This window comes from Penicillium soppii (genome assembly GCF_028829465.1).
Source record: "Penicillium soppii strain IBT 18220 chromosome Unknown utg000001l, whole genome shotgun sequence".
Classification (NCBI taxonomy): domain Eukaryota; kingdom Fungi; phylum Ascomycota; class Eurotiomycetes; order Eurotiales; family Aspergillaceae; genus Penicillium; species Penicillium soppii.
In genome coordinates, this window is record NW_026643231.1 from 991,793 (window position 1) to 1,018,493 (window position 26,701).

Sequence of the window (26,701 nt, forward strand, 5' to 3'; positions counted from 1 at the left end):
AACGGTCTACTCGGGCTCTGAGAGACCGCTTTGCGTTCCATCGGGTTCCCCAGCCTGCAAGTACAAACGTCCAACCAGAATACACGTTCTGTCGGGACTTCAAGAACCAGTCATAGTTCTCTTCCCCCAACGCCAATGGAGAACGTTCAAGTATGACTATTGATAAACGATCTGAACATGCGCCAATTCCCTCGACTACTCCAATAAGATCAACTAGTATGCCAGACCGCGCTTGGAATATGGATGATGCAACGCGCAATCGACTTCTCAAAAAGTACAAAACACAGGTAGCCTCGGCAACGTCAACCGTTTGCGCGACGCTCTCGGTGGTGAGTGCTCTTTGATGTGGGGGTTTGCAGCCTCCAAAGTCTTTGCCGGGTCCTAGTGGTCGCAATGCTGATTGATATGATCTACACAGACCCCTTTGGAGAATATCAAGACTCGAATGCAGACGTAAGAATTCTCCATACCTTATGAAGTAGGAAAAATGCGCTAATTGAATCCGAAGACACAACTTTAAGAATGTCTGGCAATGTGTTCGCTATCTCTGGCGCACCGAAGGGCCTCGGGGTTATGTAGCTGGTGAGTTAACCTATCTGAATCGTACGTATGCACGGTAAACTGACCGTACAGGTGCGCTTCCACCTTTGGCAAGTGTAACGGCGGTCCGGGTCGTCAATTTTACCACATACAACGCCTTCAAGGAAATCATTTCAGATAATGTCGAACGCGCCACTGGGTTCAACCCCCTCACCGATTATCAACGGGCTGGGAGCATGCCCTCCGTGTCGGGGGTGATGACCTTTACTGCCGCAGGCATGATCGCTGGTTTGGTATCCTCGCCTCTTGCTTGTAAGTATTGGTCTCATATTTGGTTGGCACCCAACAAAACGTCCTAACATTGAAGCAGGTCCTTTCGAATTAGCGAAGAACGTCGTTCAGACTTCCGTTTTGGTATCAAATCGCGCAATGGCTGCTCCAGATGCTGCGCGGGACAGTTCCCTGCGCCACAAGCCCCGTCTGGGTACCATTGAAGCCATCAATCAGATTGTCAAGCGACATGGACTCCGAGGTCTATATACCGGCTTCCGCCTACATGCTATGCGTGATACGCTGGGCACCGGTGTTTATTTTAGCGTCTATGAGACCGCAAAGCAAGTAGCGGCGAAGGAGTTGGGCCAGGACAAGAATCCATTTGGAGCCCCAATGATTGCCGGTGCAATTTGCAGCACTGTACCTTGGTTCTGCGTATGTGATATGCTTATGCTTCCGACTGGGGGGATTCATGCGCTGACCTTTTGACCACAGACGTACCCCCTCGATACCCGCAAGACTCGTGCCCAAAGTGTTCTGCTTGGAAAAACCAGCGAGATTGGCCAGGCTTCACAAGCCGTCGCCAAATCCAGCATGTACAAGGGTTTGTCTATCATTCTCATCCGGACCGGCGTCAACAACATGATTTTGCTCAGCATTTTTGAATATATTAAGATGCGAATTGATGAGCTTCCGAATTAAACTCACAGGGCCCGGCCACGATGATGGCTACGGCGCTCCACTGAACATTTTGTGTCATCTATGTGTTTCTAACAGGTGTTTCTTCATACTCATTATCCACGTACATACATGGGTGAGCTTAAGCTCAGCAAATATCAGAATGGATTTAACTTGAAAATCTGCGAATGTATAGAGTAGAAATCATCTCTGCCTGAGGCCAACAACACGTCACTCCCGTTGCCCGGCGGGGGAGCAACTTCTCGTCCGTCAAAACAAACCAAGTCTTCCGCAACCCCGCCTCAAGCGACAATGGCGTCGTGAGTATTCCCCAGAGGCAAACAGCCTTTGAGAAATCTTTCTTTCGATTCAAAATGCTAATTTGAATCCCTATAGTAATATTCTCCAGCTCCCGTTCCGGCGCTCTCACACCGTCTCGCTGTCCGATGCAATCACCCAATACATTTCTTCCAAATATGATCAGCGCCCGGATATGTTCGCGGAGGATCTGATGATCATTGATCGTCTAAGATCTGAGGCTATCAATGTCCAGGAACCGCATTTTAGCGGGGTCACTCGCTTGGTTACATATGCGGCACAGCTGAAATGGTTGGGTGGGAAGTTTCCAATCGATGTGCGCTGTCTTCCTTTATGGGCTTGGGGTTTATCTTGGGGACTGAAGCTGATGGATCATGTTTCTAGGTTGGAGTGGAATTCTCCTGGTATCCTGCGTTTGGCTTTAATGCTTCGCGGCCAAGTAAGTTGCTCTTTGGGCCCAGACCTCCGTGTCTGAGCATTTGAGATGGATATATACATTCTACTAACTGAGTGTCCCTTGCATTTTAGTCTTGCAGAATAACCTCCGTTTCGAATTAGCGAATATCATATTCAACCTCGCTGCCTTATACTCGCAACTTGCGTATGCGACCAACCGTACTACGTCAGATGGACTCAAGCAGGCGTGTAACTACCTCTGCTCAGCCGCTGGAGTATTGAGTCATCTGCGAACCGATATCATCCCGGACCTGCGCGCCTCGCCGCCGGAGGACATGGACGACGCGACACTGCAGAGCTTGGAAATGCTGCTGCTTGGACAAGGCCAAGAATGCTTCTGGCAGAAGGCCGTCAAAGATGGACTTAAAGACGTTTCTATCGCAAAGCTGGCTGCCAAGGTATCTGACTTTTATGGGGATGCAGGTGACTTGGCCGTGAAGTCTAATGCGATCAGCACCGACTGGATCCATCATATGACTGCAAAGCACCATCACTTTGCGGCAGCGGCGCAGTTCCGACAGTCGCTTGACTGTTTGGAGAAGCGGAAGTATGGAGAGGAGGTTGCGCGGCTGCGTGATAGTTTGCTTTGCGTCAATGAAGGTCTGAAAGAACAGCGCTGGATTAACCGCACTGTTCTCGGCGACTTAAATGGACTGAAGAGCCGTGTTGCAGAGGACTTGAAGCGTGCCGAGAAGGATAATGATGTTATCTATCTGAGCCCCGTGCCGCCGAAATCAGAACTTAAGACGATTGAACGTGCTAGCATGGTGCTTGCGAGAGCGCCTTCCCAAGTCACGGATGCTGTGTCTATGCTCGGCGATAACGGTCCACTGGGCCAGCCGCTGTTTTCGAAATTGGTACCGTATGCGGTTCACATTGCGGCTAGCATTTATACCGACCGTCGTGACCGACTGGTCAATGAAACTCTCATCGGAGAGTTGGAGTCGATGACGGACAAGCTACGGGAGTATGTTCTTGAAAACCGACCACGCTGCTTTTCAGAATGTTTGCTAATCTCAATGTTCAGCTTACTTTCGTCGCTAAATCTACCAGGATCCCTTCAAGCCCTCGAAAAACCACTCGGTCTCCCGCCAACGCTCGTTTCACATGCCGAGGAAATGCGACAACAGGATGGCTTGAACCGGTTACACCGGTGTATTGAAGACACCGCCAAAGTCAAAGGTAATGACATGGCCGTTTACAACGAAGGTGTCGAGCTCCTAGCGGCCGAGAAAGCAGAAGACCTCGCCGCTCGTAATAAATACGGCACCGATCGCTGGACCCGCGAAACATCGGAATCAGCTGCGCCTAAGCTGTACAAAACCTTGAATGAGATCAGCGGCTATTTCACTTCTGCCCAGAGCAGCGACGATCTCGTACAGCGTAAGCTGCGAGATTTTCGATCGATCTTCCTCGTTCTTACCGGCACAAATCGGGATTTGGAATCTTATGTGCCCAGTAGTCGGAGGGCTGCTATTCCGGTCGAGGTTGAACGCGAGTCAAATCGACTGCGCGGCTGCTTGAGTGAAGTGACGCGAATGGAGAACCGCCGACGGCGACGCATCCAGACGCTGAAGGATAAAGCTCGCGGGGACGATATCCGTATGTATACTTTATCTTTACTTGGCTCTTACGGATGCTAATCCATTTTTATAGACCCGGCGCTTCTGAGACAGACCGCTCGGCTTGAACGAGAATTCCCAATGCAGGCCATTCAGGCCAGTCAGTTTGAGGAATTATTCGAAGAGGAGCTCAAGCTGTATGATACCGACCGCGAGATGCTTGCTCAAGAGCGCAGAGATCAGGACCATCTTTCGGACCAGGTCCGAGAAGCAAATCGCGCTTTCACTGGTGCTCGTACGGGCGATGCGTCCACAAAGGAACGCGAGACTGCCCTGCAAGATTTAGAAAATGGATACTTGAAGTATAAGGAGATTATCTCCAACATCGATGTTGGGAGAAAGTTCTACAATGATCTTGCGAAGATCGTCGGCCGCTTTCGTGATGACGCAAAATCATTTGTTCACCAGCGTCGCATGGAGGCCAGCCAACTGGAAACGTATGTCAGCGCACTCGAACACGAATATGAGTATCCAGATCCAAGAATACCTGACACTGACTCCCACCGCAGAGATATCTCTAACGCCGCAGCAATGGCCTCATTACACATCTCCCAACCTCATCTCCGCCAACAGCCTCAACAACCAGCTCGTACACACCACTCACCATCCCCCTACTCGGCTGCTCCCCCCTCACAGCCACCCACACAACCTCTGCCGCCCATCCACGCCCCACGGCCAGTCGAGACTGCACCCCCTCTCACAGCACCGCAACCAGTGCGCGCGCCTGTCGCCCCGCCGCCGGTCTCCCCGTCAGCAATGCCGGGCGGCATGCCAGGCATGTGGGCCCCTGAAATGGGGATTCGGTTCGGCGCCGCTGCTATCCCTCCAGGCGCTGCACCCGCTGCGCCCACTGCACCCGCACCGGCGCCGAATCAGCCCACTCGTGCTCCCCAGCACGGCACCTGGGATCCTAGCCAGGGACTGCGTTTCTCCTGACTTCGTAGCATGACCCAATATATCACAGAGCCAACACTTTTGTACATACTTTAGAGCTGGGTGCTTACTTGTCTTGCTGCATAATATACGGAGGCCCATCGGTGTAAGCATTGCCTAATGTCTACTGCATATATGATTGTCACAAATCGAAAACATTGTGGCTAAATCCAGTTCATCAATGTTAGTGAGTGTTCGTTGACATATTCTTTCCGGCTATGGTAATTGCTAAAGAATTCCGAGGTCATAAAGACATAAGTTATTACTATCACCAAGTGAGGGAATGTAGAAGGTCGCACGATAGCTGCGATGGAATCCTCAAGCAGTATATCCAAATTAATTAGAAGTATAAGTTGAACACTTTGATACCTCCTCTTTTACCGCTTGCCGTCCACTATTATATAAGCCGTCCTTCCGATTTTGTCGCACATGCCGTAAAGAGCGTGGCATCCAAGTCCCCATCACCATTCTCATCCCAACGGATTGCAAAGGCCTGGTCCCCAATGACAAATGTCTAGGAAGACCACACAACCTTTCCCATAACCCAAAATTATATTACTAAAGCTATCACCGACATTCAGAGCACTCTTTTCTCATGTTAGGGTATGATACATGCAGTCATAAAATTACATCATTCAGCTGGTATAGCCATGAGCGAGCTGTTTGAAATCAAAACGAAGAGGCTGCACTGATGCACCGCTGCCTGTTGCAATAGATGGGGACAAACATCCAAATTGTTGTTCATTGGTCCAACCAAAATCAACTTTTCATCTTCGCCGGATGAGCGCCAATAGACCCATGAGCGCTAGCGGGCACCGTTAATTTTCACAGAAACTGCTGCGTTGGAGTCCTTTAGTGACCCATTGACGTTAACGTAGCCATTCACATGGCCATTGAGACCATTTGCTTTCAGAGCGTGAACTTCAGGCTCGATCTCAGACTCATTTGTCTCAGAGCGATCGTCCTTCTTTTCACCGGTAGCTAGGAACCTGAAAGCACTGCGCAGTAAGCAGTACAGCCAGAACAAGTTCAGAGCTTGAAGAACAGCCAGCAAGGAGAAGGTGATGATGTTCGAGATCCAGCATTTGTACTGCTGCGTTTCCCAGTTGAGTTCGTAGGGTCCGACGGTGCGGAACTCAGTGAGCAGGGAGTAGAGGATGCGCAGATTTAGTACATGACGGAGATAGATCCAGGAGCCGATCGAGGCTGCGTAAAAGGGGATCAAAATATCCGGGGCGTAGTAGTGGAGGGATTTCGAGACCTAGTAGAGATTTAGCATGTCGAAACAGAGGGCGGATTGAGGGAAATAACCTTACAGCAAGGAAGAAATCACTGATATCATGTGTGATATAAACAGCAATGCCCATATATGTGAAATGGAACCTGTAACTTAGAGCAATAAGAGCCAAAGTCACAATGTGATGCGTAACAAGCTCCTTAAAGTCCTTCCTCGGCTTCTCCATTCCCAACAACATAACAATCGCTTGCTGAGCCCAGTACGCTGCCTCAAGCAAGTAATAGAACTTGAATTCAGCTGCATGAGTTCGATGCGGGAATGATTCATACATGCCATGTGTATTGAAGTACCAAACCGGCGTCTGACGCATAACATACAGACCTGCCGGACCGAGAACACCGAAGTAAATAGCGGTGTACGCCTGCTCCATGAACCGCGACTGCTTGCCACGAGATTTGATGCGCAGTTTCGCTAAAGGGCGCAGAATCTCTTGCATTATGAATTCCCGTGTGAAAGATAGCACAATCACATAGAAGGACACGAACGCTACATCCCACAGACCCTTTCCATACTGGGTAGGGAGGGTGGGATCATCGCTTTCCTGTTTATAGGAAAGGAATACAAAATGATGGAGGATGTTAGACTCGGATGGATTCTGAGCATATAGAGAGAGAATCGCGAGCACGAGAGCTAAGGGGAGTGACCACGTGTGCTTAACCGCGAAGCGCTTACAGCGGCGGAGGAGAGAGCGCTTTTTGCGTTTTGGATCTTTGACTTGACGGTTTCCAATTGTTGGGGATTCGGACACGTTGAGTCTACGCCTCAGGCCTTCTTTGGTCATTGTTGGTGGTTTGTGGACCCCATTTAAGGGTGAAGGGCTAATGGCCATGTTTTAGATGTGAGGCTGAGATGGAAAATTAGACTGAGCTAAAGAATCAGAGATAATAAGAACTGTTAGCGGCGCTAATCGCGCCCCTTTTTCATTGGACTTCATAACTCGTCGTCGTGGCTTTTCCCCTTTGGGTTAGCACATCGTGTGTTGGAATATCGGGTTTAGCGTCGGGGCTCGGAGTCCCGCTTCCGATTCTATACTTGATAGTCGGGAAAGATTGCATATAAATGGGATACAATGCTTCATTTAAGAGTGTTTCGTAGATTAAAATGAAGCCTTTAAACCCATGTCATCGGAATCTGTGTAAATTACGACCGATTGTTACCTACGTAAGTACGTCATTGGCCAAATCACATACACAATTTGAACTCGCCTTTGTTTTTGGTGTCCACATACCTCTAAAATTTGGGTCTCACGCTATTTTGACGTGCGCTTTTTAGTGTAACCTGGGGTCCTACTACCGGTTTTTAATGTAACACAGGAAGAAAGCAAGGGCAAGATGATCTTTTAGGACGCGAGTGACGGTCTCACATACTACAACCCCTCATATGCAGTGTAACAAATATGCTACTGGCTAAATCAACACACCAATTATCTATGACGTTAATCTTGAACGTTCGTAAACTGTTTGTCGTACAGTATCTGATACCCATTCCAAATTCTTTCTCAAAACTTGCTTTCACTGTCGCAGGCCACAATAGGAAATTTCGTGATCTTATGACCTGAGGAACTTATCGAGGTCATCATTGGCTGTTCAGCGATGCATAAATGGCTATATCGGGATCCTTGGTGTGATCGGTAACAAGCCAGAAAAAGCTATTGGATGGCACGAGGCGATATAGTCCTCGATTTGAGATCAACCTTCCTTGACCAACAAATGAAATGTTCTGGAAATATGTATGCTCTGAAAAGGCAAAATTTGGATATACACAGGTATGCTCCAAGAATGACACATTTCTGCATTTTTCTAACTGCGGTAGGAGCGATGCAAAAGGCGATCGACATGTTAGAAGCAAGAGACAATACTTAAAGAAGGTTGAGCCTTTGAAGGGACCAGAAAATCCTGAATCCAACCTTTCTACTTCAAGTTATAACAAATCAAGACTGAAATTCAACAATACATTATGGGCTCGACAGAAGTCACTGGCCCGCTCCTTACCCAGCTGCTAGATGAGCAGGCAGAAGAAATACCAGAACAGCTGTATTGCATTCATCCAATATCACAAGATTCCGACCAAGGATGGCATCATATAACTACGAAAGACATGGCCAGGGCAGTTGATCGCCTGGCTTGGTGGATCGAAAAGAAACTTGGTGCAAAGGGAGAGAAGCATGTGTTAGCTTATATCGGCACAAACGACTTGCGGTACGCAACCTTTATACTGGCCTGTATGAAAACCGGCCATGCAGTAAGTAGTATATGCTCCAATCTGAAGAACGTGTGATATGAAGTGATAAGCTAACGGTTCCAACTAGGCCTTACTGCTTTCGACAAGGAACTCCCAAGTAGCAAACCAACAGTTACTGAGAACCACAAAATGTTCAGTTCTGGTGGATGGCTCTGAGAGAGCGAATCTCCGCAATAGGATGAATGAACTCCATAAATATTGCCCAGAGATAGAAAGGTGGCATATGGATCCCATTTGGGACATTTTCTCTGCCGACTCTGTCCAACGCTACCCCCAAAAAGAGCCGTTCGATGAGATCGAAGATCGGACCGCTGTTATAATCCATAGCTCAGGAACAACCGGTCTCCCAAAGCCTGTTCGCATCAGCCACGGATATCTAGCCACGTTATTTTACATGCAAGAATTGCCTGTACCCGAAGGCCGTGAGACTACACAACTCTTCATCCACGAGAAGGGACACCTTCGTTTCCAATCCTCGCCAATGTTTCATTTCATGGGCCTTGTCTGTATATCAGAATGCATTTTCTTTCGAACCCCATTTCTCCTCGCGCCAGACAGGCCCTTGACGACTGACTTATTCTCCCAAATTATGTCATTGGAAAATCCGCCAAAATGGGGATTGATCGCGCCTTTTATATTGGAACAGCTTTGTGCGTCTGAAAAGGGCAGAAAGGCATTGTCGAAACTCTCCTCTGTCAACTTCGGGAGCGCTCCGCTCTCAGCTGATGCTGGGAAAACACTTTCAAGCTTGGTTCAGTTGCAGCAACTGTTTGGGAGCAGCGAGACTGGTTATGCGGCGAATTTGCGATGCGAGGATCCAGAGGACTGGAATTATCTGGAATGGGTTCCCGCATTCGGGACGAGGATGGATGACGCGGGCGATGGGTTATTCGAGCTGGTGCTAACTCGGACGAAATCGCGCCGTTGCCATGGGATCTTCCATACTGATCCTGATTTGACCGAGTATAAAACGGGGGATTTGTTTCGAGCGCATGATTCCAAGTCTGGATTGTGGCTTTACCAAGGTCGCGGTGACGACATCATTGTATTGACGAATGGGGAGAAGTTCAACCCTACTGAAGCCGAGAAAGTAATCGAATCTCACTCCTTGGTCAATCACGCGGCTATTCTCGGTCAAGACAAATTCCAGCCATCGCTGCTCGTTGAACCCAACTGGAGAGACTTGCCGGATGATTGGACAATTGAATGGCTGCAGCAAGCTTTACAGTCAAAGATTGACGATGCAAATGCTCTCTTACCAGGTCATGGAAAAATATTTCACAGTCATGTTGCGTTTGCATCTGAGGATAAGCCGTTCGCACTGTCGCCCAAGGGAACACTCCGTCGTCGAGAAATCACAAAAACATATGAATTTGTGATTGATCAACTGTATACTCATGATAATCAGTCTGCTAAAGGCCTTTCTGAGGCCCAAATTCCAAAGTTGGGGGGATCAAGTCTCAATGAAATCGAACAATGGATCCAAGATGTAATTTCGAACATCATCTCCTTGAAAACTGTCAATCTCGATGATGAGGTTGTGGCACTAGGAATGGATTCTCTTCAAGTGGTCCGACTGATCCAAGTCCTGCAGGATACGGTTGATGCAATGAAAGCCCCAACTGATCAACGGTGGACAAATGCGCTCATTTATGATCTTCAAACGCCACGGCGAATCGCAAATTCACTTCATCACCAACTCAATGGAGCCACCGCGGGGAGTGACGAAGCAGAACCGCACCAAAATGCCGTGTCACGAGAAAATATGTTAGTCAGATATACCTGGGAGCAATCTCAATACCTCAGCTGCGGAGGAACAAGAGTCATATTGACCGGGTCAACTGGTGAGCTCGGAAGCTTCCTGTTAGACAGATTGCTACGTGACCCATCAATCACTCAAATAACTTGCCTAAATCGCTCGGCGGATGCCGCCGAAAGACAGTTGCAAAGTTTCCGGCAGAAGCAACTATCCAGCTTCTGGCTCACCGATACCACACGTGTAACATTCAAACAGGCCAAACTGCACGAGCCGCATCTCGGCCTTGATCCGAACACATACAAGAGACTGGAGAAGGATACCTCCGTCATTATCCACAATGCTTGGCCGGTAAACTTCAACCAAAATCTCGCGAGCTTTGAGCCACATCTTGCTGGTGTTCGAAGACTTTTGAACCTTGCCGAGCATTCGGCTCTTCAACCAGAATTCCATTTTGTGTCGTCTATCTCGACAGTGGCCGCTCAGTCCGGCGATGCAGGACAGCGTATTTTGGAGAGACCTCAAGACCCTTCCAGTGTTCTTCCGCAAGGGTACGCCGAGTCCAAATTTGTGGCGGAGCGTCTTTGTGAGATTTCCAGTAAACGGAGTGGAGCTAAGATTGCTATTCACCGTGTTGGTCAACTTAGTGGTCCTTCAAGTCTCTCAGCTGGCATGTGGAACATGCGAGATTGGTTTCCGTCTCTTGTACGGTCTTCATTGACGATGGAAAAGTTGCCGGATAGTTTAGGGTCAATGCAGGTGGACTGGCTTCCAATCGTAAGTTTGGCTCTGATTTGATCCCTCAGGTCAAACATTCGACTAACGTGATTCTAGGACACTGCCGCCCAGATTATTTCACAAATAATTGATACTCGAAGGGCTAACCAGGCTTCGCCGTTCACAGTGTATCATATCACGAATCCAAATGCCGTCGAATGGATGAGTATCGCGCCTTTAGTGGCCAAAGCATGCCGCGCAGAATTGGTGCCATTAAATGAATGGCTGCAGAGTGTGAAAAGCCGCGCATTTGGATCCGAGTCCGATGGAACTGATCTGCATGATCTACCAGCAACACAGCTTCTGGACTTCTTCACCGGACTGGCCAGTGCCAACAACCGAGCTCCACCACCGATAGATGTGAGCAACTCGACGCGCGAGTCGGAGACGCTGGCTGTACTGGGATCAGTAGGCCCGGAGTTGATGAAGATTTGGTTGAAACAATGGAAAGATCGGATGCCGGGGCTAGCTCTCGAGGAGCTGGACGGAGCAATGTGACAGGGATGGGAGTTTAGCTATGTGGTATTTAGTCTCTGACTCGAGACTGCAGTCCGGTATATTGGATGAAGTCGGGGCGGATTGGATGAAGTCGGGGTGGATTGGATCAAGTCGGGGTAGATTGGATGCGCAGCCGACTCCAATTCCAAGATTCCAATTAGGCTTTATGCATATGTGCTTTTGATAAGAAAGTACGCAGCTATAAATATGAACCAATATACTGGGTTGGATAGAAAAGCTTGGCCACCGGTATCTGGTCTTATTTTAGTCTTCGAGTGTCTTGGTACTACTTTCTAGGTCATCCTCCTTATCTTTATTTCATTACCATCACAAAGTACACTAGGCCTTATCAACCCTTTCATTTTACTTCATTATGGTTGCGCCACCACGTTACTATGATCTTTCTGAGTACATCTGTTCCGAAATTTTATTGATCTTCATTCGTCATTTGCGTATCAAAACTTCTTATTATTCTATATCTTTAGCATTGAGTATTGGAAAGTGTAGCCCTTGATCCAAATCAATGTGTTGAATTTGGTCGGAATGTAACTGTATGCTGGCGAGATCAGATCACTGTCGGCTCAACAAACCAGTTTTTCGCTATAGGACAGCCGACAGAATCTCCAAGGGCATAAAACATGTCCTAATCGTAATCAGGACACGACTGATTGCGAATATCGCACTATCATGTCGAAATTGCATGCAATTCTTCGGAGGAGATGCCCTGTGGGCCATTAATGCGCCAGAAAGGCGTCAAATGACGCCAATGGTGGATGATGTTACATACATGACATGCGGGACAAATGCGTCTACGTTAAACGTCGAGTTTCCGCCCTTGTGGTGATTCTAAGCAAAGACCTTTTTTCTCTGCTCATCGCTATTCGAAGGACGAGAATTGGCACGGTCGCAAAGGTATCATTCCGAGAAAAAGCGCCAATTGCGCTCAGTATGGGTATGTATTGAACATTGGATATATGCATGCGCTCTTTTTGGACTTTCTAATTTGGAACCTGTAGCCGTAACGAATTCTGGCATTGAGAATCACTCCGATGTGGTCGTGGAGTCATCTCTTATTGTGACAAACGACTCCAAACATTTCCAGAAATGGGAGCGCGAAGTGACTTCAGACGATGAATATCCGCTTCCCACGGTAGAGGAAGGCAAAACACTTCGCAAGGTTGCAGGTTCTTTGCCAATGGTTTCGTTCGCTTTGTGTCTTGTTGAATTCGCTGAGCGCGCATCCTACTACGGTGCCAAAGCTGTTTTCAGCAACTTCATTCAGTTTCCACTCCCCGAAGGTATTTATTTCTCGAACGCAATGGCTTGTGAAATCTACTAATGCGATCAAAGGTGGCAATGGAGCGGGTGCTCCCCCACGGGGCACTCAGAAGACAGCTGGCGCCTTGGGGATGGGCCTACAAGCGTCGTCCGGACTAACACTGTTGTTCCTCTTTCTTTCATACGTGATCCCAATTTTTGGTGGTTGGTGGGCCGATGTACATGTCGGTAGATATAAGGCAATCTGTGTGGGCGTCCTGATTTGCGGAGTTGCTCATGTTATTCAAGTTTTCGGTGCTATTCCCTCTGTTCTCCAGAAGGGCACAGCTCACGCCGCTCCACCATTCATCATTGGGCTAATTCTTCTGTCTTTTGGCGCGGGTATATTCAAGCCTAACGTTTCACCTTTGATCCTCGATCAGAATCCCCACAAGAAAGCTTATACTAAAACGCTGAAGTCTGGAGAAAAGGTCATCGTGGATCCCGAAGCTACGACAAACAGAATCATGCTTCTCTTTTATGGCTTCGTGAATCTCGGTGCATTCTTTGTGCTTGCGACTACATACTCCGAGAAATATGTTGGATTCTGGCTCTCCTTTTTGCTGGCAGGCCTTATCTATCTCTTGCTACCTATTCTTCTGCTGGTTATGTATAAGAGAACATATAAAAGGCCACCGGCTGGGAGCTCAGAGGTTTCCCAGGCCTTCAAAATTCTCGGCACTGCTCTTCGTCTGAGCAATTTTCAATTCTGGCGCGAGGACTTCTGGGACATGGTAACGTCCGCCAGCCTTCAGAAGAAAGGAATCACTGCGAGCTGGACAGATAAGAACGTCAAGGATGTTGCCAGAACAGTCGGTATGTTGCATTCACTTTTCAAAGTCTTTATATTGCTTCGATATCCTAATGCATTGTAGCTGCTTGCGATATTTTCTGGTTCTACCCAATCTGGAACCTCAACGACGGCGGCATCGGATCCGTATCGACGAACCAAGGCGCTTCAATGACCACCAACGGCGCACCAAACGATGTTCTGGGCAATTTCAACGCCTTGACAATCATATTCACCGTTCCAATCCTTACTTTCGTGATTTACCCCACACTCCGTCGCTACAAAATCAACTTCGGCCCAATCAGCCGAATCACATTCGGCTTTGTCCTAGCAACCCTTGCCGGCCTCGCTGGTGCTCTAGTTCAGTGGCGAGTCTACTCGCTGTCTCCTTGTGGCAACCGAGCATCGACTTGTGATGAGGTCGCCGCGATCAGCATCTGGTGGCAGCTTGCCAATACTATTTTGAGTGCTTTAAGTGAATGTTTCTGCAATGTCACTGCTTATGAGCTCGCTTACGCACGTGCCCCGGATGGCATGAAGGGTCTGGTAGTAGCTTTTTTCCTCTTTATGAATGCTTTGTCGAGTGCAATTGGTGAGATTTTGCTGCCGGCGACTGCTGATCCGTGGTTGGTCTGGATTTGGGGTGCGCCAGCTGTGGCGCTTGCTTTGCAGACTATCATTTTCTGGTTCAGATTCAAGCACCTAAACAATGAATCCTGGACAGGAGAAGAGGATGATACCATTCTCGTGACCCAGAGGGAAGAAAAAGCGTAATTCAATCGACAATCAGTTATACTTGCGAGCTCGCCACAGTGTGCAGCATGCATATCGGTTGAGCTATTCAATTATATTGCGTACGTCAATGAACAAAACAATATCTCCTTCTCATCCGCTTTATATCCTATGAAAGTTAGAGTTCCTTATATCTCTTTTGACGTCTCTTTTACTTGTTATCATGCTTCTGTTCAGAGTACAAAGGTGCCATTCTACGCAAAAATAGTATTAATGTGGACTCCTCCATATATGATTTATTTGAACTTGTGAGTTTTGATTCACCAAGTTCCATCGCTACGAAAAGGTGAAGGAGGTTGCGCAGGGTGCCGTCAGCAAATTTTCGAATAATGATTTGTACAATGCTATCAATTACGGATTTCCAGATCATCACGCGCTGTCGATGCCCTCCCCCGATGACAAAGAAGTAGAGCCAAATTGAGCGAGGCATTCCAGGGGGTCATCTTGCTAATAACATCCGCAGCAGCGAAAAGAACATGGTTTGTCTCAGAGGTGTTCTTTCTGGAGTTTCCTTGTTGGTCAGGACCTCCAGCAAGAGCCTCCTTGACTGCAGAAAAGAACCCTTCGCAAACCCCAAAGCCTTCCAGCCGCGCACGCAACGACTCAATCTTGCTAAGGTTTGCACAACGGACAATAGTCCAAACGAACACCTCACTGAGAAAGCAGGCTATTATTTCAGGAGGCTGTATCGTCCTTGATGATGTGTTATACTCCACGCTGGGCTGTACCCGAAGATCGGCAATGATTAGAAGACAGTGCATGAACATCGATATTGTCTCTTCAGGATGTGCTTCAAGCATACCGCCTATCATCTTCATAGCGGGAGATATAGCCGAGGCACCTGATTTTCCAAGTGCGTTTTGAAGGTCAAGAAGAGGTATATAAAGCATAAGACGTGAGAGCCGGAGATGGACCAGTGATGTTTTGTGGAAGTGCTTCGATGTTTCGTAAACTGTACCGTCGGGTGGGGGAGAACATGCATAAGCCTGATCCCAGGCTGATAGCATTTCTTCTGTCTGGTTAGAGAGATGTTGACAAGGGTCACAAATATGAATAGGGAGATTCATGACATACTTTCAACACACGCCTTTCGCTTAGCGAGCGACTGAATAACTTCCACTTCGGGTACCGAAGGCTTCGAACCTGGAACCCGCAATGAAGAGCATCTTGTCACCAAATGCCTGTAATGAGGTTGAATTTCGGGGCTTATGTGGATGTTCAAACCATTATCCAGAACTTGTGAAGGACTGTTCGTCATCTCCCCGGGTGACTGCCACATTTCAGAATCAAGAGTCGCTTCTGAAACCATAGTGATCTGCTGAGACAGCTCAAATATTTGCACCATGATCGTAATGAGCACCAGATAACGAGTCCATGAGTTTAGTCCAATTAAAGAAGAAACAGAAGTCTTTCCCTGTTTTTCGGGTGACTCGCTATCTGCAGGATAGCCTAAGTTCAACGGTCCCAGAAATGGGCTCACTGCGGAGGCAAATGTTCTGCCTGGAGGTACTGAAGCCGACCCAATCAGACTCTTCCAGCGGTAGGAATTTGTAGCTTGCCAGAAGTCTTCGTCACAAGGACATTCGTTTCTCATAAATTCCGCCAGGTTTATTGATGGCGGGAGAAATAATAAACATGGAAACATACAGTCAAGGCTGTAGACCGTCCACAAAAGTCTCTTTCTTGACTCTTTTAGAATCCATCTTCGCCATTCTCCATCTGGAGTGTGACCAAATCTTTTCAATTCTTCCCTGGCTAAGATATGTTCATTGTTGTGGATCTGGCGACAATAAGTGACGACCGCGCCACGCAGGACTTCTGATAATTCAAATAGTCGCTTATTGCCGCACCAAAGGCCCGCATAGCAAAGAATCACCAGGGCGTATACAAACAAGGGATCACGCATAAATCTATTGTTAAGCTCGATAGCCAGCTGCGCACTAAGTCTTACCATGTCAAGTAAGACAATCGAGAATCGACAAGTATGTCTTTCGCGGCTATAGATCGCTCCGACCGCTATCATCGCAGCGAGTAGTGAATCTGGTAGATCATCAGACGAGGACAAAGATGGGCGATGAATGATTGGCATTTGAGGCTCGAAATGGACGAAGAACAGTCGAATGAAGATGTTCGCAATTTCCAAGTCTGGCAATTGAATGGAGTGGAAGCCTAGGCCTCTACGTGCAGGCTCTAAAAGAAATTCCTTCACCCTTTCATAACGGGCCTCAGATATGTCAAAGCCAATATCATGGTTCTGTCTCAATGGGTGACCTTCTGATATATCGATTGGCTTTGCGGCAGTAATGGCTCGTGATCCCGGGTCCCATCTATATGGCCACTTGTCTTCCTCGGAAGCTTCGTTTGGAGGCGATGAAGGTCGACTGATGTTTTGGCTGTTATCAAGATTGGGGGCAGCGATCATATTACTAGAAATTATTGCCATGGGGTTCTGATCTAATTCCACGGTCACGATGGGTGCAGCATTGAAAGGTGGCATTGACCCTGATTCCAAGAGCACAGACATAATGTCATCATCAAAACATAGATCTTCGAACAGACATGGCTCTTGCATCCATCGCAGTAGTTGATCGTCATATGTGCTATCTGTTGCTGTAGATTCCCAAGGGAGATGCAGGCTGTCGGTATTCATCTCAAAGGAATTTATTGCATCCTCACAATGGGTGCTGGGAGCATCATAATGACTGTGAGCGGATGGATTCTGGCCGACATCATGTGAATATGTTGAGCTATCGGGGAGTGGTTGTGCTATTGGTGAGGTGACAATTGGAACTTCAACTGCACCGATCTGCGATGGTCCAGCCAAGTGGACTCCAGGCGACGCAGTGATTATCTGCGCCAATGAATCCGATGCCAGCGAGGCGCTTGTTTTATGAATCTCTTCATGGCGTTGGCGCACATCACTTCTTGTGAACTCCTTTCCACAAACGGGACATCGATGTAGCTTTTTCGATTTATCTATTTTGGGAATGATAAGCGGGTGCAATAAGTCGAAAGATTGATCGGATACTTACGAATTCGAGCATGCCGAGCAAGGTTCTCGCGCCGAGAAAACTCCTTGGGACAAGCCGAGCACCGAAAACGCGATGGTATGTCAGATGGACTTACCGACATAAGTGAAAAGTGGACAGTGGACAGTGGATAAAGTGGACACAAGCTTCGACTTAAATACGAAGGGGTGGTCAGGTGGGCCAAGTCATAAGAACTGCGTATAAACCAATTAAAGTGATTTATGTGCTTCATCCGTGAATTCAGCCGGTGATTTGCCGTGTGTTTGTTCAACCCCGTGGGGATCGGGGTAAAGACTTCCGGTCGGGATATCCGAGTTTCTTCATCACCCGCATATTCGCTATATGGGCAACATCACTTCGTGAATTCACTGCCTTCTCTCTATTTCGCCTATTCTCAAGCACATTTTCTGTCATGGCTTTTCCCGACTGGAAAAAAACAGCCCCGTGGATTTGGCTACCGACACACCAAGAAGATGAGCGCCGACCGGGCCGATATTTTCTTTTTCGCAAAAGTTTTCAATGGACCAGGCCGTATGGTCTTCGTGACTTTAAAATCCATGTTTCTGCTGATAGCCGATATCGACTTTTCGTCAATGACCATCGAGTGAGCTTTGGCCCTTGCAAGAGTTATCCCGAGCGGTGGTACTATGAGACCGTGGATATTCTCCCTTTTCTCACAGAAGGCAACAATGTTATTAGCGCACGCGTGTTACGATATTCGTGTGTTCATGCTGGATCCTCGTCTATAATTAGTACTGAGCTTCCTGGATTTCTCGTGCATGGCGAGATTGAAGTATGTGGCGGCGCTTCCAATTGAACAAATATATAAGCTAACCTTTCTAAGGGCTTCTCACTTTCTACAGATTCATCATGGAAATGTGCAGAAGAGACTACCCGGCAAATTATCCCACATTCCGATTGGAATTTTATCTTAGGTCCACCTTTCATGTCCAACAATGAAAGAGTGTCAGAGACCAAAGCACTTTCAGGATGGAAAAGGCCAGCTTTCGATGACTCTTCCTGGGAGAACGCGGCTTTAGCATTTCACCCTGTCAAGATGCTTCCAATTCAAAGTCCATGGAAACTGACCGAGCGCCCTATCCCAATCCTTCCTGAGAATTCACGAAATTTCGATGGTGTTATGAAATGCGATGGATCAATTACTCGCGATCAATGGATTGGGTTCATCAACGGGGACGCCTCTGTCATGATCCCTGCCGGAGAGACTGTCAGTGTTGACATTGAATGCTCATCGTTGACGACAGCATTCGTGAACCTTCAATGCGGAGGAGGACCGGGGTCAGTCATTGAGTTACTCTACGCTGAATGCTATGAGAAAGATCTTGGCGTCGAAATTGCTCCTTTCCCCATGCCAAGAACTAAATCTGTCCGATCAGACAGCAACGGGCGGCTTTACGGCGTGAAAGATATATACAAAGTGGTTGATGGCGAGCCCGAACAAATATTCGAACCATTCTGGTTCCGGGCATTCCGATATGTCCAACTCCATATTAAGACCTCTTCTCAGCCCTTGACACTTAAGAGCTTCACACTACGAGAAACATCTTACCCACTCGAAATCACAACTGAGATCCAAGCCGGACCAGAACTTGACAAGATTTGGGACGTCAGTCTTCGTACCTTAGAAAATTGCCGACATGAAACATACGAAGACTGCCCATTCTACGAACAAAACCAGTTCGCCTCCGATTCCCGACTGCAGATGCTCTTCACCTATCAGATCTCGTCGGATGACCGATTAGCCCGAAAGACGCTAGAAGAATTCCACGCAAGTCGTTGCTCAGATGGGCTCATCAAGGCCCAATTCCCAGCTGGCTTTCGAAGTAAACAAATCCCTCAGTTCTCACTCTACTGGGTTGCCATGGTCTGGGATCACATGCGGTATTTCGCGGATGTGTCGCTCGTGCGTCGCTATCTGAGCACCGTTGACGGAATTCTCAATCACTTTGACGAGCGCGTTAATGAAATCGGCCTAGTTGGTCAGTTTGATGACGACACGTGGCCGTTCATAGATTGGGTGCCTGGGTGGAATGTGCCCGGAAAAATCTTCCAATCCTGCATGCCCCAATCATATCATGCTAAGGGAGCGGCAACGTTCAATAGTCTTCTTTACATCATTGCATTGATGCAGGCAGCCGAGCTGTGTGATTTCATGGAGCGAAAAGATACGGCGACTGAATACCGGAGGCGGGGGGCAGGCTCTCCGAAACGCCGTAAACAAACATTGTTTCGAAGATGACCGGTACCTCGACGGGCCTGCCTCAAAAGAGTACAGCCAACACAGTCAGGTATTTGCCGTTCTCTCCGAGACCGTGACAGGCACTTTGGCACGGCAACTGATGGTGCGCGTTATGTACGATTCATCATTGGTGCAGTGCTCTAGCGCCCTGCAATTTTACGTCTTTCGGGCAGTGGAGAAAGTGGGCCTTTACAACAAAATGTTCCCGGCCTTATTGGATCCATGGAGACGGATGCTCGCGGATGACCTGACTACATGGGCGGAGTTTGAGCACAATCCCCGGAGCGACTGTCACGGGTGGAGCGCCTGTCCAATCAACGAAATCGTTACCCAAGTTTTTGGCGTCAAGCCTGCTAGCTATGGGTCTAAACGTCTTCGGATCGAGCCTCAGGTGGAACTGCTGAAAAAGGCGGAGGGAAAGTTTATTACTCCTGTAGGTGAAATCAAATTGAAATGGGAGGAGAATGGGAAGCTGGAAGTGGAAATTTCCTCGGATGCTGAAGCAGAGGTTGTATTCTGCGGGTCCGTGTATTTTGTTCAGTTTGTGGGTGGGAGACCATTAAAATTTGTCAAGGCGAACTCCGAGATCCTCTAGCGTATGATGGTATATAGTGAAAGGATCACATCTACAACGTACAGCATGTTTTTTTTTTTCCTTTTGTAAGATCTTTTTCCAAGAGGAGGTTTGTATTAACAAATCTGACTCCACTTTTTACGAGATTAGCTTTGCGGTTAACTTTTGCCTATTTGAAAATCCCGAAAAGCCCTAATTTCTGCTATCCCTGCTGTTATGCCCTCGGGTACTCGTACTTCAATAAAAATTTCGGGAGGATTTTGGCCCTTTCGGTTGTAAACACCAAATCGAAATGATCTTCCGGTTTGTTTTCGGGAAGATTATTTTATTACCCCAGTTCTACCGGTGAAAAGATCTAAACAGCAACTCGGTGTGCGTCTAAGAGAGTGGATCTTCAAATAAGCTCATCGAATCCCAACGTACCATTTACCTAATTTATTCCGTAGAATTGGAGACAATTGGAGTAACTCGTCATATTTTGTTCCTGAGACAATCCTTTTAAGCCTTTTTTATTATTCATATGAATTCCTGTCAGCTTTCGCAAATTGGTCTTTTACATAACTTTTTTTGAGAATCCTGCTCGAAGCAAGTATGGGGAAATTATTTTAGTTAGCAGTGCACCCAGAAATGAAATCTTCCCATTTACATCTTCCATAACAAATTAGTACTATTTTTTCCACTATGGTTCACCACATCCACATTGCCGTCCTGGACGTCGACATTCCAGCTCGTCAACTGTACGAAGCCCGTGGTCTTTGCAGCGCCCACTTCCGCACCGTTCTCCGCGAAACCGCAACCCGCCTAAATGAAACCTTTTTCTCCGAGAAAGAGCAGCTTGATATCAAAATCACCCCATACGATATCCGTGGCGGCCACTATCCCGACCTTTATAAGCTTCGCGGCCATACGGGCGAGAACCAACCACCCGTTGCGTTCCCCGTAGACGCAGTCCTAATCACCGGTGGCTCGCCCGGCGTATACGAAATGGACCGATCACCCTGGATGCAGGAACTTAAGACCTTCGTCCGAACCGTTTTCAAGGACTACCCGCAAGTGCGGATTCTGGGCACTTGCTTCGGGCATCAGCTCATTTCGCACGCTCTTGTGCGTAACGTCGAGGATCCTGTCCGCGACGTGTGGGTTGAGAAGTGCCCGCTCGGCCGCGAGGTCGGAATTCATAATGTTCAATTAAACAAGGGTTTCCTGGAGGCTTTCCCGGCCGCCCTTGGCGATCTTCCTAACGGACAATTGCGCATTCAGATGTTCCACGGCGACCGTGTCATGGCTGTTGAGAAGGGAACCCCTGTTACTTTGGCTGAGTCGCCGCCTGTGTCTTTGCCTGCGCCTTGGATTAATATTGGAAGTACTGATATCTGCCCTATTCAGGGACTTTACCACCCTGGTCGAGTTCTGACTGTGCAGGGTCATTACGAGATGGATGCTTTCGGCTTGACTAAGATGTGCCTGGAGGCTGCTCCTGTCATGGGTTGGAAGGAGTCGAAGCTTGCTTTGTTCTTGGAGCAGGTTGGTGATGATTTGAAGGAGGATCAATGCGATCGCAGGACTTTTGCTTCCGCGGTTGTCTCGTTCTTGGCTGGCTTTGAGCAATGACATCCACAGGATGAATCAATTAAGGATAAAAAGTTCGTTTTGGCATTTTCTTTACCATGTCTTTCCTGCTCGGTGTTTGGCGCATACTCATTGCAGTCTTTCAATATATCGCATCTTATTCTAAAAAGGAGCGTCTGTCTCATTTTCATTTGCATCGTAAAGCATTAACAGCTTTCTGGGCAACAAAAGCCTCGACCGCTGAATAAAATACTGGCCTTCTCTCGCGAAGATGTTATTCCCATGCGTCACTCTGGAGGTCGTAGGCGACTCCGGCGATGGATATGCCAAAGCTCAAAATCGACACAATGCAGCAAACGCGCTATATAACCTCCGCCGACTATCATCCCGGGCAAGGGGTGACAATTACACACAAGAATCGTTCGACGGGACCATTCGTTTCCCATCTGCAACTGTGTCCCAGGAATTGTTTACAATCAGTGCGCACTGGACTGCGTTGTCTAGCGCCTCTGGTGATGTGTTCTTCTACTCATACCTACTGAAGTGTTTTGCAGTCCAATGTATATCACTTTCTGAATGGAATGAGGCCTCGAGATGGATTAAAAATGCCATCGAATTTGTTGTGAATCTGACTGAAACTCCAATCAAAGCTGATCTGAAAGCCATCCAGGACAACGTCGCTAATCCACCCAGACCAAAGTTATTACCACTGCTCCGACCATCGCCAATACCGGTCATTCTTCCTCCCCAACCAATCTTCATCCTGCAAAAGGCGGTATGTAGGACTTCAAAAGTTGTGCTCTCTCTCTATGACATGGATCTTCTGTTTTGCTGAGCCTACCAATTACATTGTTCATTTACCTTTCCATAAAAATACCACCAGCTAAGTTCACTCTCCCCTTTGACCTGAAAGTTCAATTTAATGTCTAAGTAGATCATATATATTTTAACCACCAAGAGGGACCTTAGCCATCCTTGGATTTGGAAAAGGATGTTGCATGACCGCTGTATGTAGTTGGGAAATTTTAACCAAAGAAACCGGGCTCTATACATTTTCATAATTTGTGCCTCGCGGCAACCAATGCATGTCCTTGTTCTATTCACAGTGATAATCATGTACAAATCATTCTAATCGCCTCCCGCCAACGTCGATGTTCACTTTATAATACTTAAACTTGCGACTCGGGACTTTGCGCTCGAAAAGAATATCAAGCTCTTCAAACGTCCGACCCTTAGTCTCTGGCATGCACAAGAAACAATACACAGTGCAAAGAACGCTAAGCCCAGAGAATAGGAAACCAATCTTGCCGCGCCAGTTTCCCTGATCCTCGTTCATCGCATACGGAATTACCACTGCAAAGACGACCGACCAGAAAAAACAAGTCACTGTAGAAAGTGCAATTGTGAGTCCACGAAGTTTGGCCGACGAAACCTCTGCCAGCAGCACATAACAGAAAGGGCCAAGGCTCAGGTCATATACGAAGGTGCAGGCTAACATCAAGCCGCATTGCGCCCACTTAGTGGATGTCTGTCGCGGAGCAAGGTCGACGGCTCCGATGATGAACTGCACGATGGCGAGCGAGGTACATCCGAACAGATACATCGTTCGTCTACCGATATATGAAAGGAGAAACCACGATATGCATGTCCCCAGAAGGCCGAGTGCCGTCAGCCCGATGTTCATCGAAAATGCATCAGATGCATCCAAACCAGCCAACTCCATGAAATGCACTGCGTAGGTAAGAAAGAAAACGTTGCCGGTAAAGGCCTGCATGTCATATGCCATGACGCAGACCACCAGGCGGCGGAAGTTGGTTCCCCGAAAACAGTCGAGATAGGTAGGTCGCTCACCCTGGTAGCTTTCTTCTAGACGCAGGGTCTCCTTGATATGTGCCAGCTTTTGCGATACATCAACAGTGGGAGTAGCAAGACGGCGTAGTGATACTGCGGCTTCCTCATAGCGACCCTTGCGACACAACCAGTATGGTGGGTCGGGACAGAAGCCAACAAGGATCAGCATGATGCAGGGTAAAGCCCATTGCGTTGCGATAGGAATCTTATACGACCACTGACTATCCATTGACTCTGTTCCTTTGAGAATACCCGAGGCGATCAGAGAGCCGATCGAGAAAGCAAGATTGGTCATGGTGGCTGCGAACCCACGTAGCACTAGTGGGGTTACTTCGCCGACGTATGCCGACGCACAAATGGGGTAAAAGGCGATGATGCACCCATTGATGAGTTCGCCGACGAACAGCTGCGCCGGTGTGTGGCTGAAAAATTGGATGAAAATGAATGCGATCGATAGGACGCAGCATCCGGCAGTCATTCGCCGCGGTCCTAAGCGCTCATATGCAATGCCGGAACAGAGGGCGCCTACAATTGCACCGATGAGATTGGCGTACCCAAAAGCCGAGAGCCATTGCGCGGCGATGATGTATTTGCCGTCATGGTTGTAGCCGAATGTTTCCTTGAAGACGGGAAGGCCAACCAGGCTGCGGACGATGCCACCATCAATGCCTTTCAATACGGTTGCCTAACAGAATGAGTATGGAGCCACAGTCTGAAAATTTTTGACTGACTGTATTCATGAAAAGTCCCCAGCCAATGGCGGGGTAGTGTAGACGCATGGCATCCCACCAACCGAGGGCATGTTCCTGCTTCGTGAACTGGAAAGAAAGCTCGGCCTCTTCTGTGACCTCTGCAGGAAGACTTTGGACCAGCGCGGTCCCCTTCTCTGCTTCCATATTATTCTTCACGGAATTCAATTGCGGGATTCCAAAAGAAAAAAGTTGAAATTATATCTAAACGCCAAGGCTTGGCATACGGTCACAGCGGAGGATGCCGCGGAGTGGAGCCCTTTCGGGGGACCTTGGTGGTTATGTTTGGGCAGGATCGGCTTGCGCAGATTGTGCCGCTGGCTAGGCATAGGGTTCGGCCTCTAAGCCCATCACCCGTCTCATGATGCCAAAACACGTCATCTCAGAAGGGTGAAAAGAGGTATGCAGACAAATCTTTGTTATCATTGAAGGCTATTTAAACATCTCGAGTTGCCTCTTCAATCTCTGATTCAAGAGCCACCTTATGCTTTGCAAATTGTCTCGCTGGCACCTTCGCTTCATAGAGGTTGTCAATATCTTCTGTCGACAACCCAGTTGTATCTGGGACTATTGACCAAACTCCGCAGATAAGCAGCACCGAAGCGCCTGCAAACACAAAGCCAGTTCGGGCACCCAGGTTACCAGAGTCGACATTATACATATATGGCACAACAAAAGTCACGAGCCAAGTTGTGAATGTTTGAGCCATCATTCCAAGTGACATGGATTTTGCACGCAGTCGGTAACTCGAGATCTCCGCTGCAATTGACCACCCTGGAGCTTGCATTAGACTCGCCTGCAGGGAAATGAGAACGTTCCTGGATGTTGTCAGCTTTTAATTGTAAAATGAACACGGGCATTTCGTACATGAATATAGCAATAGCCCACTTGGGCCCTGTTCCATGTGCAAAGTACAGAGCGCCCACGATCAGGTTAAAGAAGAAGTTGATAACACATCCCCAGAGGAGAGTGTTTCTTCTCCTCACATTATTCAATACGAAGCCACTTGCAATAATGATGATGATTGCTAATCCAAATCCTCCAATCGAGATGTCGAATACGTGAATGGTAGGTAGTCCCACGGAGATGAGGAAGTATATCGACTGCGAGAGGAATGGCCCGCCGCCCAGGTTGACAAGACCAAATAGCAACATCATCGTGATCGTTCTTTTGAAATTAACACCCTGGAAGCATTCAATATAGCTGGCTTGATTGGCCTCCCGGTGCGAGTTTTCTTCTTCGATCGTCTTGACGAGATGGTTGTATCGCTCTTGGCGATCAGTCTCATCGGGGTAGAGCCACTTGAATAGTTTCTTGGCGCTTTCTTGTCGCTTGTCAATGATGCAGTAAACAGGGGACCTGGGAAAAAATTCAGTTGAAATCAATTGTTTGGTTATTTGGAGCACGTACTCTGGAGCGAGAGCGTACGCAATCGTCACTAGCCCGCCAACTGCCCACTGGATAGCAAAAACAGTACGGAAGGCCTCCTCGGCAACGTTAGGGACAAAAATGCGGATGACGCCCATAGCCACGGCCTGCATAATGAGAATAAATACCACCATCGCCTGCTGAACAGCGGGAACCAGTTTAACCGGGACGACCTCCGACGCGTAAGTCATACCAGATGCCATCGCCATTCCGATCCCTAGTCCTCCGACAATTTTGCCTCCAAGCAACGAACTTCGTGTTTGTGCCGTGTATTGTACCGAAGCACCAGCTAGGGAAATCACACCAGCGATGACACCTGTCCATTTCCGTCCAATGCGATCGGCCAGAAAACCTGTTCCAGTGGCTGAGAGAGCTTGGGCGAGAGCGGACATGGATGTCCAAAGAGCAGTCCATAATGAGGGTAAATACAAGCCTGCGGCGTTTGTATCTCCAAAATACATCATGAACGCGGGCATGGAAATCGAGGCACCGTTAACGATCGTGTCATAGCCGAACATGGCGCCTGATGTAAAGGAGACGCTACCTGCATCGGGGGTAAGTGAATGATCGATATAATTGATAATATAAAATATCTTACATATCAATAGCGCTCTCCAGTGAGTTCTGATCGTGTCTATGAGGCTCAAATCGTTGTCTGATTGAAGGAAACGTGGCTGCTCTTCCTCCCACTCGATGTGAGAAGACGATGATTTTGCACCTTCCATGATGGATAATATTGATTAGATCGATGGACAAGTGGACAGCCCTTACATTTTAACGGATCCTAATCATCTTAAATGTATTAAGATCTCCACCAGAGTACGAATCTGGGGAAAGTCCGGGGTGTACGACAGCTTGCCCCACAAAGGCGAAGTGGACAGTGGACAGTCGGATATCCCGAAGATGGACATTGCCCCATTACCGTGGACAGGCGTCCAATTAAAAGATCGACC

The 26,701-nt window shown here is 47.9% G+C and overlaps 11 protein-coding genes across 11 annotated transcripts; 7 read left to right on the top strand and 4 right to left on the bottom strand.

The window, feature by feature from the left end:
* Positions 1 to 218: 218 nt before the first annotated feature.
* On the top strand, positions 219 to 1,515 carry N7529_000373 (putative mitochondrial carrier protein; the record flags this gene model as incomplete). The annotated part of the gene is made up of 6 exons (XM_057235904.1): positions 219 to 329; positions 419 to 453; positions 509 to 582; positions 634 to 852; positions 911 to 1,248; positions 1,309 to 1,515. 6 exons carry the CDS (start codon positions 219 to 221, stop codon positions 1,513 to 1,515), a joined length of 984 nt encoding a protein of 327 aa, XP_057102707.1.
* A 288-nt stretch (positions 1,516 to 1,803) lies between these two features.
* N7529_000374 (putative pH signal transduction protein PalA) lies at positions 1,804 to 4,823 on the top strand (the record flags this gene model as incomplete). The annotated part of the gene is made up of 7 exons (XM_057235905.1): positions 1,804 to 1,811; positions 1,888 to 2,125; positions 2,194 to 2,248; positions 2,338 to 3,232; positions 3,293 to 3,867; positions 3,922 to 4,324; positions 4,397 to 4,823. 7 exons carry the CDS (start codon positions 1,804 to 1,806, stop codon positions 4,821 to 4,823), a joined length of 2,601 nt encoding a protein of 866 aa, XP_057102708.1.
* Positions 4,824 to 5,625: 802 nt separating this feature from the next.
* On the bottom strand, positions 5,626 to 6,898 carry N7529_000375 (TRAM1-like protein; the record flags this gene model as incomplete). The annotated part of the gene is made up of 2 exons (XM_057235906.1): positions 5,626 to 6,081; positions 6,137 to 6,898. The coding sequence occupies 2 exons, from the start codon at positions 6,896 to 6,898 to the stop codon at positions 5,626 to 5,628; spliced, it is 1,218 nt and encodes a 405-aa protein (XP_057102709.1).
* A 1,175-nt stretch (positions 6,899 to 8,073) lies between these two features.
* Positions 8,074 to 11,389, top strand: N7529_000376 (NRPS-like enzyme; the record flags this gene model as incomplete). Its single annotated transcript, XM_057235907.1, has 3 exons — positions 8,074 to 8,358; positions 8,426 to 10,891; positions 10,949 to 11,389. The coding sequence occupies 3 exons, from the start codon at positions 8,074 to 8,076 to the stop codon at positions 11,387 to 11,389; spliced, it is 3,192 nt and encodes a 1,063-aa protein (XP_057102710.1).
* A 948-nt stretch (positions 11,390 to 12,337) lies between these two features.
* On the top strand, positions 12,338 to 14,270 carry N7529_000377 (putative MFS peptide transporter; the record flags this gene model as incomplete). The annotated part of the gene is made up of 4 exons (XM_057235908.1): positions 12,338 to 12,341; positions 12,406 to 12,687; positions 12,740 to 13,522; positions 13,582 to 14,270. 4 exons carry the CDS (start codon positions 12,338 to 12,340, stop codon positions 14,268 to 14,270), a joined length of 1,758 nt encoding a protein of 585 aa, XP_057102711.1.
* Positions 14,271 to 14,635: 365 nt separating this feature from the next.
* N7529_000378 (uncharacterized protein) lies at positions 14,636 to 17,332 on the bottom strand (the record flags this gene model as incomplete). Its single annotated transcript, XM_057235909.1, has 3 exons — positions 14,636 to 14,955; positions 15,936 to 17,220; positions 17,321 to 17,332. 3 exons carry the CDS (start codon positions 17,330 to 17,332, stop codon positions 14,636 to 14,638), a joined length of 1,617 nt encoding a protein of 538 aa, XP_057102712.1.
* A 458-nt stretch (positions 17,333 to 17,790) lies between these two features.
* N7529_000379 (uncharacterized protein) lies at positions 17,791 to 20,172 on the top strand (the record flags this gene model as incomplete). Its single annotated transcript, XM_057235910.1, has 4 exons — positions 17,791 to 17,921; positions 18,071 to 18,110; positions 18,162 to 19,482; positions 19,574 to 20,172. The coding sequence occupies 4 exons, from the start codon at positions 17,791 to 17,793 to the stop codon at positions 20,170 to 20,172; spliced, it is 2,091 nt and encodes a 696-aa protein (XP_057102713.1).
* Positions 20,173 to 20,832: 660 nt separating this feature from the next.
* Positions 20,833 to 21,762, top strand: N7529_000380 (type 1 glutamine amidotransferase; the record flags this gene model as incomplete). The annotated part of the gene is made up of 1 exon (XM_057235911.1): positions 20,833 to 21,762. One exon carries the CDS (start codon positions 20,833 to 20,835, stop codon positions 21,760 to 21,762), a length of 930 nt encoding a protein of 309 aa, XP_057102714.1.
* A 229-nt stretch (positions 21,763 to 21,991) lies between these two features.
* N7529_000381 (uncharacterized protein) lies at positions 21,992 to 22,630 on the top strand (the record flags this gene model as incomplete). Its single annotated transcript, XM_057235912.1, has 2 exons — positions 21,992 to 22,495; positions 22,604 to 22,630. 2 exons carry the CDS (start codon positions 21,992 to 21,994, stop codon positions 22,628 to 22,630), a joined length of 531 nt encoding a protein of 176 aa, XP_057102715.1.
* Positions 22,631 to 22,843: 213 nt separating this feature from the next.
* Positions 22,844 to 24,467, bottom strand: N7529_000382 (putative MFS alpha-glucoside transporter; the record flags this gene model as incomplete). Its single annotated transcript, XM_057235913.1, has 2 exons — positions 22,844 to 24,256; positions 24,303 to 24,467. 2 exons carry the CDS (start codon positions 24,465 to 24,467, stop codon positions 22,844 to 22,846), a joined length of 1,578 nt encoding a protein of 525 aa, XP_057102716.1.
* Positions 24,468 to 24,756: 289 nt separating this feature from the next.
* On the bottom strand, positions 24,757 to 26,266 carry fmqE (MFS-type transporter fmqE; the record flags this gene model as incomplete). Its single annotated transcript, XM_057235914.1, has 3 exons — positions 24,757 to 25,138; positions 25,188 to 25,679; positions 25,731 to 26,266. 3 exons carry the CDS (start codon positions 26,264 to 26,266, stop codon positions 24,757 to 24,759), a joined length of 1,410 nt encoding a protein of 469 aa, XP_057102717.1.
* Positions 26,267 to 26,701: the final 435 nt, after the last annotated feature.